General features: G+C 39.4%; 1 protein-coding gene across 2 annotated transcripts in view; it reads right to left on the bottom strand.

Moving 5' to 3' along the window:
• CSTPP1 (centriolar satellite-associated tubulin polyglutamylase complex regulator 1) overlaps positions 1–8808 on the bottom strand; it is a 204363-nt gene extending 195555 nt beyond the window's left edge. The window contains exon 1 of one of the 2 annotated variants that reach the window (XM_012558878.1): positions 8687–8808. In XM_012558878.1, coding sequence (XP_012414332.1) covers positions 8687–8808 — 122 coding nt within the window. The remainder of the gene's footprint in view (positions 1–8686) is intronic. The other variant, XM_004387679.1, reaches the window with a different exon arrangement.
• Positions 8809–13867: the final 5059 nt, after the last annotated feature.

The raw sequence follows: 13867 nt of genomic DNA, 5'->3' as shown, positions 1-13867 counted from the left end.
TGGAGCCGAGTGGTTCTGGCAGCCTCTGCATTTGACAAGCAAAGCCAAAGACATGTGGCCTTTGGTACATTTCACATTCAAAAGTGTTATTGTTTCAAACATGCCTATTTTAAAATATATAATTTTCCCATTTAGAGCACGTTGTATGTAAGTTGGCCACAAGCAGAGTTCTGCCACATGAATTAAAAAAAAGAAAAGGCAATCAGCCCTAACGAAGTTCTCTCCCTGCCAGACGCCTGTTTACTGGGGACCAGTTGTGCTCTCCCAGGCAGGAGAAGTCTGAATTTAACCAACACCTGATACGAAGACCTGGGGTGTGAGCAGATTCCTGTCTGAGATTACAGAAACTGAAGCTTGTGTTTTATCACAATTACCTGTAATCTCAGGGGTCAGATAACAGTATTAGCAAGACCTTGAGCTACACAATAGGACAGCTGGAAAAAACCTCTTACTCTCTACAAAGAAGAGGGCTTTTAAAAAGCTAATTCAATGAAGAAAAAGAAAGAACTCTGAAAGTGCCTTCTCAAACAATATTTACTTCTACTGGGTTCCTGCTAATCAAACAAAACTTAGTCAAAAGCTTTTATGAAAAATACATTTGATGATTTCAGCAGTAATTGCTTTGTTTAAAGAAAGGTGCTTAAGAAAAAACATAGCTAATGGGATCAGTAATTTGGTACGTTCAGATGTGTTTGGGAAAATCCCTCCTCTCTTTGATAAATCATTAAAATTCTGCTCAGATAAATGTGTTTTGACTTGAAATTCCCATCAAAGAATGAGCTATTTCCTTAGGCCCTTAGGGAAGTAGTTAGTGCAAGGGCAATCTAAATACAGGCAGAAGACCCAGGGATTAGTTTATGAGGGTAATTCCATTCTTAATCAAAGCTATTACTCTGCTCAACTGACGGACAGGATCTCATGGAGATGCCCCAAAATTGTATAAAATTTTCTTCCTTCTTACAATACAGGTTAAAAAAAAATGAGTTAAATCTTACTTTTGCATAACCAAGACACAGAAACTATGGTATCAACCAAGAAACTAACCTTAGTGATAATCAGTTTAAAACCAAAAGGATTCAGGGCAAATTCTAATCAGTCATCCTTTTTTCCAGCAGTGTCTTTAACATGGTAGGAATTCAATAACTACCTATTGACATAAATACATTTTCCCATTTATTTTAAAACTTATTTTGCTACTTAGTCTCCTGATTCAGCAATTGAGCACTTATCTTGTGCGAGGCACTGTGCTAGATTTTGGAGATGTTGTTGTTAGCCACCGTCCAGTTGGTCAACTTGACTCATGGTGTCCCCACACACAACAGAATGAAACACTGTCTGGTCCTGCACCATTCCCATGATGAGTTGCAGATTAGACCATTGTGATCCATAGGATTTTCACTAGCTGATTTTTTTAATACAGATCACTAAGCCATTCTTCCTAGTCCATCTTAGTCTGGAAGCTCTGCTGAAACTTGTTCAGCATCATAGCAACAAGCAAGCCCCCACTGACAGATGGGTGGTGGCCACACATGAGGTGCACTGGCCAGGAATCGTACCCGGGTCTCCCATATGGAAGGTAAGAACCACCAACGTCTCCTAGATTTTGGAAATACTGAGAGTATAAGGAAGGTAAGACCCCTGCCCTCATCAATTACATTCTAATAAGAAACAGAAATAACCAAGTATACAAACAGATAAATAAGATAACTGTGATAAGTGCTATGAAAGATATACACAGGATGATGAATCAGAAATAGGCTAATAGATAGTCTTTTCTAATATATTATTATTTTGAAAACTTCCTTACCTACTCAGCCTCCTAGAATTACTCATTTAGCAAATATTGTACTTCTGCAAATAAAAGTGATCTCCAACTTTTGGACAGTGTTTAGGAGAAAGGTTTTAAGATTACTTGAGTATATAAATGGTAAAAAAAAACAAAAAAAAAGTCAAAGTTTTAAAGAGCTATTTTAAAACTTTACAATAACATTGAAATCACATGCAATTTAGTTACCTTGGCAAAATGGTGGGTAAGGGTAGGAACAACACTTCCTAGAATTCACTTGCTCTTTTTTTTTTTTCTTCCTCCAACAAAAAGATATTTATTACATTTATTAAATGGCTTACAGAATCCTTGGAAAGCCTGAAGAAATAATCTAGTCTGCACTTCCAGGAACAATTCCCAAAAGCACATCACAGAACTGGGCCATCATGGGAACTGCTGCCCCGCCTACCATGACTACAAAGCTGCTGACCAAACTGGGAAAGTACCACACCAGTTGCCACTCTATAGGGTACTTATTACATTGTCATTTTGAGTTATGGTCACTTATGACTGTCATATCTCTCATCTAAGGTGTAAGTTTCCTGTGGGGAGGGACATTTTACATTTATGCCTTGCTTTATATACAGAGGGTATTCAGGAATGAAAAAAGAAAGAAACAATTAGGGAAAAAGGAAAGGAAGAAGAAAGAGATGATTTTGTAACATGTTAACAATTATTTTAAAGCAGCCAGTTTTATACGTTACAAACCTTATTTCTGAAGCTTTAGAAAGTCAGTGTAACATCCATAATTTTTTATTTAATTTCCTTTCTCTGATAACCCAAACATTTTAAGGTCCTAAGAGTTTTTCTGCTTATTGTAAATCACGTTTCCTAACATAGGATTGCGTTTGGAAGGTTAACTAGTTACAGTCAAACAAAAATAAGTTTGCTTATCAGGATTCATCCAAAAGCAAAAAAAAAAAAGTGTCTGGCAATCAGATAAGTACATATCACATGCTATGATATCAGCAAATACAAAAAGTAAGATAAGTAACACTTAAGAGTCTTCCATACAGAAAGAGTCCTATGTCAGAACCTTTGCTAAGACTTGAAAAAACTGTATAACCTCATGGCTGCAAGGGACAATATGAGTGACTGTTGGATGTTATCTTAGTCCAGGTACTCTGAGAAGCAGACACCAAGGCAAGATCAGCCGTACAAGAGATGTACTGGGGAAAACACCCATGAAGAACCAGGGAAAGCTGTCAAGACAATGCAGGTCTGACTCCTATAATGAAGAGAGAGACGGTGGGAGTGAGGAAGGACTTATAGACTACAGTGCATTCAAGGCCTTCCAGGAATGCTGAAGCCAAAGTCATCCATCGAAAGAGTCTTGTATCTCATAGAACTTGGTCTGCCACGTTCAGACCTCAATGTCTGACCTCATTGTGAAAGAACAAGATGATGCATTCAAAGCTGGGGTGCTGAGTCAATTACCCTCCCCACAGTAAGAAATCTGAGAGATGTACTTCATGGCTTTTATATATTTTTATAAAAATATAATAATGGCAGCTAATATTTATTCAGCATATACCCCTATGCTTTAAAAGAAATTATATCTTACTCATCTTTGCATACCTTCCTTCTACAAGGTAGACACAATGTAGCGGCCAGCCAGGCACAGCTCTAAAAGTTAACATGTATGAGGTAAGTATTACTATTATGCATGTTTTGCAAATGAGGAAACTAAGGCACAGAAATGTTAAGCGACTTATTCAACATCACACAGCTAACCAACGTACATAGATTACTGTCAATAAAACTTCCCCAAATGGTTTATTTTTAGAAGTTATCTTCCTCATTGCCCACTTCGGAAAGATGTGTCCATCCAATGGCAAGAGGGAACTTGGATTTTACCATGCCCTGATCCATACTGATTCCCAGGATGCCCCCTCCTGGCAGAAATGTTAAATGAAGTCCTTGGAGTCACCTGAACTTATTCCAGGACCCATGTATAGGTCTATTCAATAGTTGGAGGCTCATTTTTGGATTGTTCAAGGTATTTACAGCATAGAGTTTAATAATGTGGACTCTGGAGTTACACTGCTAGATTAGAAGTCTGGCTCCATCACTTACCAATAGTTATTCAATCTTTTTGTGCTGCAGTTTCCTCGTGTGTGAAATGGAGAGAATGATTAAAGCTATCCTCGTATGCATTAATATATATAAAGCGCTTAAAATGGTACCTCGTACATAGAAAGTGTTTAGGAAGTCTTAGTTGTTGCTCTTAGCTACTTACATTTGGAGTACCCTAAAGTTGCATTGGTTTTAAAGATGAATTCAGATTGAATTTAACATCTATCTATCTATCACATGCCTACATTGTGAAAGGAAGATATACAAAGATGAGTAAGGCATAATTCCTGTTCCCAGTAAACTTATTTGCAATTAATGAACTATTCAAGAGTTTTATCCTTAACAGGGAAGAATGATCACTGCCCTTTGTAGCAATAGCTGTTTTTTGTTTGTTTGTTGTTGATCTTTTTGGTAGAAAGGAAAAAACACAGGCTACAGAATCAGACAAACCTAGGTTTGAATTCCTACTTTGCTACGTATTATCACCTGCGAGGCCTCCTGTACATATCAGTTAGCCTCTCTAAGCCTCAGTTTCTTATTTGTAAAATGAGAAGATAATATTAATAACTACTAAATGGAACTGATAACAGTACCTACTTCATAAGGTGGTTGTAGAGATTAAACGACATTAGGCATATAAAGCACTTAGTACACTGCTAAGCATATAGGAAATGCTCAAAATCTGTAACTTTTTTTAAAAAGTACTATCCAATTTATTGAGGATTTCTCCAAAAGCATAGTACCCAAAGGAGAAAGACCATATCTGATTTCCTAGAGTTATCTATTATCACAAGCCACTACCAACCTTAGTGAAAATAAACAAGTTTCACAGTAATAGAAGAGGCAAAGTGGAGCCTGAGAGAAAAGTCTGCACTCACCAAACTAGGTGGAGTAGAAAATAAACCTCACACCCTCATGCTTATACTCAGGTCAGCACGTAGATGGTGTGTTTTGCAAACCCGGGACCAGAACAGACTGCCCTTCGGCTCTAGAAAGCTCTCCACACCCAGCCACATACACAGACACATCTCGGCCTCTGGCAGAAGTTTCCAATAAGTAGCTTTTATAAGGATGGAAATCTTTGGGTCTTCTACAGAGGGTTCTATATTTATTTCATTTCCTTACTAGATTCTCCTTTCTCTTTGGGCTGCGCATTAACACAATTTCTATCACTACATTCTGATGGCGACAGGCATGAACATCATTCAGTTGATTCTTTAATGATTACCTTAAGATCCTGAGCCACTCCAGGCCATGATTACAGGTTCCTAATCCACAAAGCCACCACTTGTCTGTCAGTTTGTCTGTCATACTGTGGTGGCTTGTGTGTTACTGTGATGCTGGAAGCTATGCCACTGGTATTTCAAATACGGCACAGTCACCCAATCAACATCCATGGAAGCAGTAGTCGAGAAATCAAAAGACATATTACACTGGGCAAATCTGCTGCCAAAGGCCTCTTTAAAGTGTTAAAAAGCAAAGACGTCACTTCAGGAACTAAGGTGCATCTGATCCAAGCCATGGTATTTTCAATCGCCCCATATGCATGCGAGAACTGGACAATGAATAAGGAGACAGAAAAACAACTGATGCATTTGAATTATGGTGCTGGTGAAGAATATTGAATATACCATGGACTGCCAGAAGAACGAACAAATCTATCTTGGAAGAAGTACAGTCAGAATGCTCCTTAGAAGCGAGAATGGTGAGATTTCATCTCAGATACTTTGCACATGTTATCAGGAGGGACCAGCTCCTGGAGAAGGACATCATGCTAGGTGAAGCAGAGGGTCAGCAAAAAAGAGGAAGACCCTCAACAATGGACCGACACAGTGGCTGCAACAATGGGCTCAAACATAGCAACGACTGTTAGGATGGCCCAGGACACGGCAGTGTTTCATTCTGTTGTACACAGGGTTGCTATGAATCCAAACCAACTCAATGGCACCTAACAACAACAACAATCCACACAGCCAGTGAAGAAAGGATCAGTTTACCCAATATGATGAAAGATTGTTTTCTTCACTGATAGTCAAAAACACAAACACAATTCCTGGCTCCAAAACCAACAACTGCCTTCGAGTCAATTCTGACTCACAGTGACACTGTAGCACAGAGTAGAACTGCCCCATAGGGTTTCCAAGGCTATAAATCTTTACCGAAGCAGACTGCCAGATCTTTCTCCCACAGAGCAGCTGGTGGGTTCAAACTGCCGACCTTTTGGTTAGCAGCCCAGTGCTTAACCACTGTGCCACCCAAACCAAAACCAAACCAAACCCATTGCCGTCGAGTCGATTCCTACTCATAGTGACCCTACAGGAGAGGGTAGAACTGCCCCATAGGGTTTCCAAGGAGCAGCTGGTGGATTCGAACTGTCGACCTTTTGGTTAGCAGCCATAGCTCACCATGGCTCTTAACCACTGTGTCACCAGGGCTCCTTAATTCTTGGCTAGCAGGTAGAAAGGGAAATCTATAGATAATCATTGAATAAGAATCCTTGTAATTTACATCATAATACTAAAAGAAGTTTCTGGACACACTTACTGAGAGGTACTCAGTTTTGGCCTTTCTGTTTTACTGTATCCCTAAGGCTTTCCTGTTCTCTGCAATTTCTTTTTTCTCTGTATGTATTCTCTTCTCTAAGCCTACACATGCAAGCACCTTTATAATTTATATTTAAAAAACATTAAAGAATGAAGCTATAGGTGATTAAAAGTTTAAATCAGGAAATATTTTATTAAATTAATCTATAGGGAGTGATTTTAAATGGTGAGGGGAATGCTAAGGGAGACCAAATTGTAATGGGCAAGTGTTGTTCTCAACTAAAGACAGAGGCATTTCAGCAGAAATGAGGAAGCCAGTGAGTAGTGTGAGCCCATTTATGGCAGCATGAATGTCCAGATAGTGGTTAGGACAGGAAGTCAAGGCACTTAAATATGCAACAGCACTTTCAGGAGCACTTGTCAGAGGTTCAAGCATTAGGTGGATGGTTGGATTCCATGAACACTGAAGCCTTTTCAATCTTTGATCCTCTGACTGTAGATTCATTAACAACTTCACCACTGATTTAGTCTTCTTGAAAAAGCCACTTACAGAAGAACCTCAAACTTCTCACCAAAAGCACCATTACACCAAATATGTGAAGCCTTTGAGACGTATAATTCAATCGGCAAATACCTAAAGAACTGAACAATAAACTCGGCTTTTCAAACACTTCATAGATTCATTGAGTACTGAGTAAATGAGATAAAGTACATAAAATCCTTAGGAAATGTCTAGATATTGCTAAATACTGACGTTGTTCTTTAAATACAAAATTATCTGTGATATAAGTATCACCTTTGGCTAATTAATGGATGTAGTCACTCTCTTATCTATCTATCTATATATATATATATATATATATATATACCTTTCAAAAACAAAATAACACATAAACTTGTGAAAAGATGCTCAACTTCATTCATAAGAGAAACACACATTAAATCTTCCCTGAGATACCATTTGTCACTTAACCATTTGAAAACATCCAAAAGTTTGAAATATTTGGTTAGCAAGACTATGAGGAAACAGGCATGCTCTTTCATTGCTGGTGGCAGTGTAAAAAGGTACAACCCCTATGAAGGGTAATTTGGTAATATCAGTATTTCAAATGCATATGCCCTTTGACCCACCACTTCCACTTTGTGGAATTTATCCTTGCACTTATACTTGCAAAGGAACAAAACTGCAGGTCATTAATTGCAGCATTTTTAGTAACAGCAAAAGGCTGAAAACAACTCATTATCTATCAACAGGGAATTGGTTAAGCAAATTACTTAAATACTACGTAGCTAAAGAGAAAGAGAGAATGAGTGACAGAAGGAAGAAGCTCTCTATTGATATAAAAGTTCTTCATAATATATTAAGTGAAAAAGTGTACACTGTATGCTCCCTTACGTGCATAACAAAATAAACTCTGGAAGAATACACAGGAAATCAGTAACAGTGGTCACGTGTATGGTGGAAGGGATGGATGGGAACTGGGCAGACAGGGGAAAGAGTTGGGAGAGGACTTTGCACTGTAAACCTCTTTATATTTTCTTAAAATTTTTTAATCAAGTTTTCATATTACTAATTCAAAATTCTAAACCAGAATTTTCATTTTTTGAAAATATGTGTGTGTGGTTTCATCTAATAAATGCCTTACACGCTGAAGGTGTCAATAAAGTACTACAGCCTTAGTGGTCAAAAGCTCAAGTTCTGGAGTGGGTAAATCCAGGTTCTGATCCTAGCTCTACCGTTTTCTAGTTGTGAGGCCTTATTATGCAAATTACCTCCTCAGTCTCAGTGTCTCCATCTGCAAAACGGAAGAAAACATAGTAATTCCTGCTTAGCGCTGTTATGAAGATTCAGATAAGGAATGTAATCAGGCCGCTGTAACGGTGAAACGATTATTCATGGAATGACTGATTTGGCAGTTCAGGTTCCAAGGTTACTCCGCCGCCCGCATATCAACAATACCTCAACAGGGCCCCAAATTCTCAACTCCAATCTGCCCCACTTTGAACACAAGCCACACTGCCCGGGCTCCAGCCCATACACTTCGACATTCTTTACTTCCCAGATCCTTTTTTACCTCTTTGCTGGGCCTTACACGCCTCAGGCCCTGGAACAGCCCCTCCTCGCCCTTCCCTATCTCATTCCCACCGGTTCCCATTCAGACTCCGCCCCTGCCTCCTCCCCAGACCCCGGCCTAATTCCTCTTCATTTCTTTCCTTCCCCAAAGATGAAGGAAGCGCCTACCCAGATACTCGTAGTCCGGCAGGGCTAAGCGCTCCGGACTCAGCATCCTTTGGCAGGCAGACCTTCTGAGCTCCAACTCCCCGGCTTCCGGAACCTAGGTTGCCGTCTTTCTCGGTTGCCATGGCACCCACGCGGCGGGAGGAGAGGTGGGAGGTGGAGGGGTGTTACGCAAACAATCTCCGTACCGCACCGCCAAGCTGGGCACACAAGTTCCGGGGGCAGTCGCTTTGCCGCCGTCGAGGTTTTTTTGGACTCCTGTTCCTGAGGAGTTGGTTACAGAGGAACCTGTGGTGAATTCTTTTGAATCCGTCATATTTCCCGGTGTCGAAGAATTAATGTCAATCCTCGATATCCGCAATTTCAGTATCTCGTAACTACTTTTTCCAGCTGTTATACTAACTCACAGTAATAGTTCCTACCCCTGAACTCTCATAAACATTATCTGTTTTTATTCCCTTTTTATTTATTGTCTTAAATTGTTACAAAGCACTTTCACGTGAGTATATCTTGGCTGCTCCTTGAGGTCAGGTATGGGGCTTTTCTGTCTGCCGAGGGGCGGAACACACAGGTGTTCAATAAATCTTTGATGCGTTAATTGACATTTCCTCTCAAATTCCTCTTTATCTTTAGTCCCTCCTTCAACTCCCAGCCCTTACTATTTGATACACTTCCCAAGATTATTTTCTTTTTCTCACTTAGACACTTCGCTTGAGAGGAGGAGTGCACAAACAGAACATCTGTTGGGCACCCCACCCCCCACCCCATGTTACTAATTGCTCATTTCTCCTTTAAGAGGGGCTACTATTCCTTGTTTTCAAGTTCCCAAGTATCTCTCTTTTTGCGCCTCTCCTCCACTCCTAGCAACAGATCAGAGGTCTGTAGCATTTGTCACAGCTCAAATCTAGTAGAAAAAGCCACTCTGTCCTCACTTCTTTAGCTACTGGCAAAGTCAGATAAACTGGCACACCCTGAAACAAGGTGAGGTTTTGTAGGAGGGGGGAGTAAAAAAAAAAAAAAAAAGGCTATCAAAGGAGTACTGGAAAACCAGTGGACCACCTACACTGGTAGGAAAAGGAAAGAGAAGGTTCTCGTCTTTGTGTTTTGGGTGGCCTATTCTTAGCCTCCTCCAGCAAGGAGCCTCAAACCTCCTAATTCTCCCTTTCCCTTAAAATTGTGTATGTGTCTCACTTCTAGACTCCTCTGAGTCACTCTGAGTTTGGATGTGGTAAGAATGAAGGACAGAGCCAAACTAGGAGCAGTGTTTAGTATCTTGAGATAATGAATTTAGTAATTTGGTATTTGATGTGAAGTCCTGCAAATTTGATAAAAACATTTGCCCTCTTCTTCCCCCCTCCTCCCAAATGCAACTGTTTCTTAAGGGAATGGAAGTTTCATAAGTTTTGCATCTGTGGCTTATCACTGTATTAATAAAATAATAGAATAGTAATTATTAAGAATAATTTTATTTTATTCCTAAGAAACCTGAAGCTGTTTGCAAATAATTTCATCTGCCCTCATAAAAACTTTCTAAGGCACTTCTATCTAAGGGGGGAAACTGAGGCACAAGTCAGGAAAGTAATTTGTCTAGCCAATCAGTAGAGAATTGAGACTAGATCTCAGCTATCCCAACATCCAGGCTTGTGGTCTGACCACTAAACCGCATAGCCTCTTTTTTTAGGGTTTGTTGGCTTGGCTTTTATTTTTTTCCCCCTTTTGCTTTGCCCTTCCAGCAGCAGGAAGCTCCCAGATAAAAGAAGAGAATTTTGAGTGCAGGGTGAACATTTGACATCCTCTTATTTGTGGAGCATTATCCTGGGACTTGGAGGGTACTGCTGTTGGGCTCTGTGTAGTGGAGCTGGGAACCAGCCCCAAGAATATAGCTTGTTTGGGCATTAACCCATTTGCGGTTATAATAATGATAAGTTTCAGTACCAGTGGCGCCCGACTGTTAATGACTCAAAGAAAGCTAAATAAGAACAAGATGTCATCTCTGGAGCTATTTGTAGGTTTTTCCTACAGCTCCATCCCTTCCATAAAAAAATCCTAGGGACCCTTGTATTTAAAGTCAGTCTTCTACTCTGAATGTCCTGGACAGCCTATTAAGGAGGAGGAGTTAGAAAAGGGTAGGAGGTTTCTAGACTAAGGCTTCAAGAAAATTTAGAGTTGCACAGAAATAACAGGTGGCCTTACTGGTGGTAGAATTACTGACTGTTTGCATTTTTCTTCTTTATGCTTTTCTATGTTCTCAAAATTTTCTATAATAGGCATGTGTTATATTTATAACCTAAAAAATAAAATAAAATAAACGAGTGGCTTGAAAAACTTCAAAATATTTTTTAAGCAGAAGTGATGACCTTCCAGATAGTGTTTGTTTTTCCGAAGCAGGAGCCACTACTTTTAGATTTCTCTTCTGTCATAGATTACATGATAATAGATTTTGGCAACACAGCAATGGTAGAGGAAATTTTCAGTGAAGTATACGCAATACAAGTCCTTTAAGAAGAGTGGAAATATACAAGAGTTGTCGAAGTCAAGTGTACTTTTGTAACCCTGTTGAATGTTAAGGAAAGAAAAAGTGTTGACGTTCAACTTAGATGGGCTTTTCAGGTTCTTAAATTATCCTAACATGTTTCTGAAAAATTTACCTAAACAGTGAATCACCCAGGTAAGCCAGTAAATCAGAAGACAACTCTACAATCCTGGAAAGTAGAAAGTGATATGAAATAAATCAAAACGTAGAGATGGTATCAGATGTCTAAGGCAGTACTACAGCATAAGAAATGGAAACATCAAGCTCAGAACAACGAGAAAATACCCACAAGAGGGAGGATGTGTTGAGACATCAATTTATTGGCTTATAATTCCTGGTTATAAAAAGAAAGTCAATAGCCATCTCTGGCTACTGAAGACTTATTAAGAGACTGACTAGGGAAATCTTCCCTGGAATTGAAAACTACAGAAAAGCAAACATAAATGTACCAAACAGTTTTAAACGTCAAGGAAACAATGAGAGAAGAGAAAATGCAGGCTGAATTATTGCTACAAAATAGGTTCAAGAAACTAGGACAAGGTTTTATCAACTCATCAAGCAGGAAAGATGCTAAAGGCAAAGTAGCTACTAAGAAATGCAGGTCATGAAATTCATGCTGCGCTCCTAGGCTCTTCTTAAAAGACTTATCTTCCACAAGAGCAAAGCAGAAACTAAGTGTGATGCCACTGTATGAGATTAATATGTTTAAATAAAAAATGCTATTTACAGAAAAGTCATGTTGGACTGCTGCAGGTCAAGAGACCAGAGCATTGGGGGGATTTTCAAAGAAAAGGAAAACATTACAAACTCTCTGGCAGTTAAAAATAGCTAATGAATTACAAGAAAGATGTTAAGAGGACATGGCTTAAATTGAACTGGAGCTCAAAGGCAATTACAGCCTTGTACCTTCTTGTTATTTTATTTTTGTCAGATGTTGCAAAAAGAGTTGGAAATTATACTTTCATATAGATTGAAAGGAAGATTTTCTGATCCTTTTTGATAGCCCACAAAAATTAGTTGTGCCTTCCTGTGTGATAGAATATTCAACCTCTATAAGCATTTATGGGCCCCTGGTAGCCCAGTGGTTAAGAACTTGGCTGCTAACCAAAAGGTCAGCAGTTCAAATCCACCAGCTGCTCCTTGGAAACCCTATGGGGCAGTTCTACTCTGTCCTATAGGGTTGCTATGAGTCAGAACGGACTTGACGGCAACAGATTTGATTTTTTTGTTTTATGAGCATTTATAGGAGCCCTGGTGGTGCAGAGGTTAAGCACTCAGCTGCTAACCGGAAGGTCGGTAGTTCGAACCCAACAGCTGCTCCATGGGAGAAAGATGTGGCAGATCTCCATGGGATGAAAGATCTGCTTCCCTAAAGATTTACAACCTTGGAAACCCTATGAGGCAGTTCTACTCCATCCTATAGGGTTATTCGATGACAACAGGTTTGGTTTTTTTTTTGGTTTATATGCATTTATGTCTTTTTTTTTTTTTTTTAATTCTTCAGACTTTCCAACTAGACTGTGAATTCCTTGAGGGAAGAGACAGTCTTTGTTTATCTTTAAATTTTAGGACCATGCACATGCCTGGCAGAAGGCAGGTATACAGTAAATGCCTGTTAAATGGATTTTTCCCATCTAGATTAAAAGTATAGTAAATGAAGGCTGTCCAATCCATAGGATTTATGATTGCCTCATAGGAACCAATTCATAACATTAAACAAAAAGACCAGTAAAATACAAGGCATCAAGGAGAAGAGCATTAAAAATCAGTCAGATGCTCTTCCTGGACAGATCGGGAGAAAATTACAGAACAAAAAATCAAATTCACAAAAAAGACCAAGCTTGCTGGCCTGACAGAGACTGGAGGAACCCCAAGACTATGGCCCTAGAAGACACCCTTCTGACCTGGAAAGGAAGCCATTCCTGGAGACCACCTCCCAGTCAAACAATAGACAAGCACATAAGATAAACGATAACACTCAAGAGGAACATACTCCTTAGAACAATCAAATATACAAGACCAAAAGGGTGTTATTTACCCAAAAGCAAAGATGAGAAGGCAGGAAGGGGTAGAAAATCAGGATGAAAGAAATGTGGAAACCAGGACAAGAAAGAGGAGAGTGCTGAAACATTGTGGGGAATAAAACCAAGATCATGGAACACTGTATGTACAAACTATCAAATGGAAAACTAATTTGCTCTATAAACTTTCACCTAAAGCACCCACACACAAAAATCAATCAAAAAGCATTGGTATAGCCTTCCCACACCTAAATACTATATGTGACAGATCACCACGTATTAAGAAATGCCCAGAAAAAAAGACAATTAACTTGATAAACAGCTTAGAAATGATGCTGCATGTATATCAAGTGAGAGAATTAGTGTAGGAGGCTCAGAGGGAATACACCAGGAACTTAGGGTATGAACTGGGAGTTCCCAAATTTCAGAATCTTGGGACAAAAAGCTGGAGTCTCTGTGTCTATTTTTTTCTCCCCTGAGCCACCCTCTACACTGTCACAGAGTTTATTGTTCTAAAATTGAAATTTGACCATGTTATTTCTTTACTAGGAGCCCTGGTGGCACAGTGGTTAAGAGCTACAGCTGCTAACCAAAAGGTTGGCAGTTCAAATCCACCAGCAGCTCCTTGGA

The sequence above is a fragment of the Trichechus manatus genome, unplaced genomic scaffold (genome assembly GCF_000243295.1).
Source record: "Trichechus manatus latirostris isolate Lorelei unplaced genomic scaffold, TriManLat1.0 scaffold00191, whole genome shotgun sequence".
NCBI classification, from domain to species: Eukaryota; Metazoa; Chordata; class Mammalia; order Sirenia; family Trichechidae; genus Trichechus; species Trichechus manatus.
Note: the sequence above shows the minus strand (reverse complement) of the source record. Positions and strands in the feature narration are given on the sequence as shown.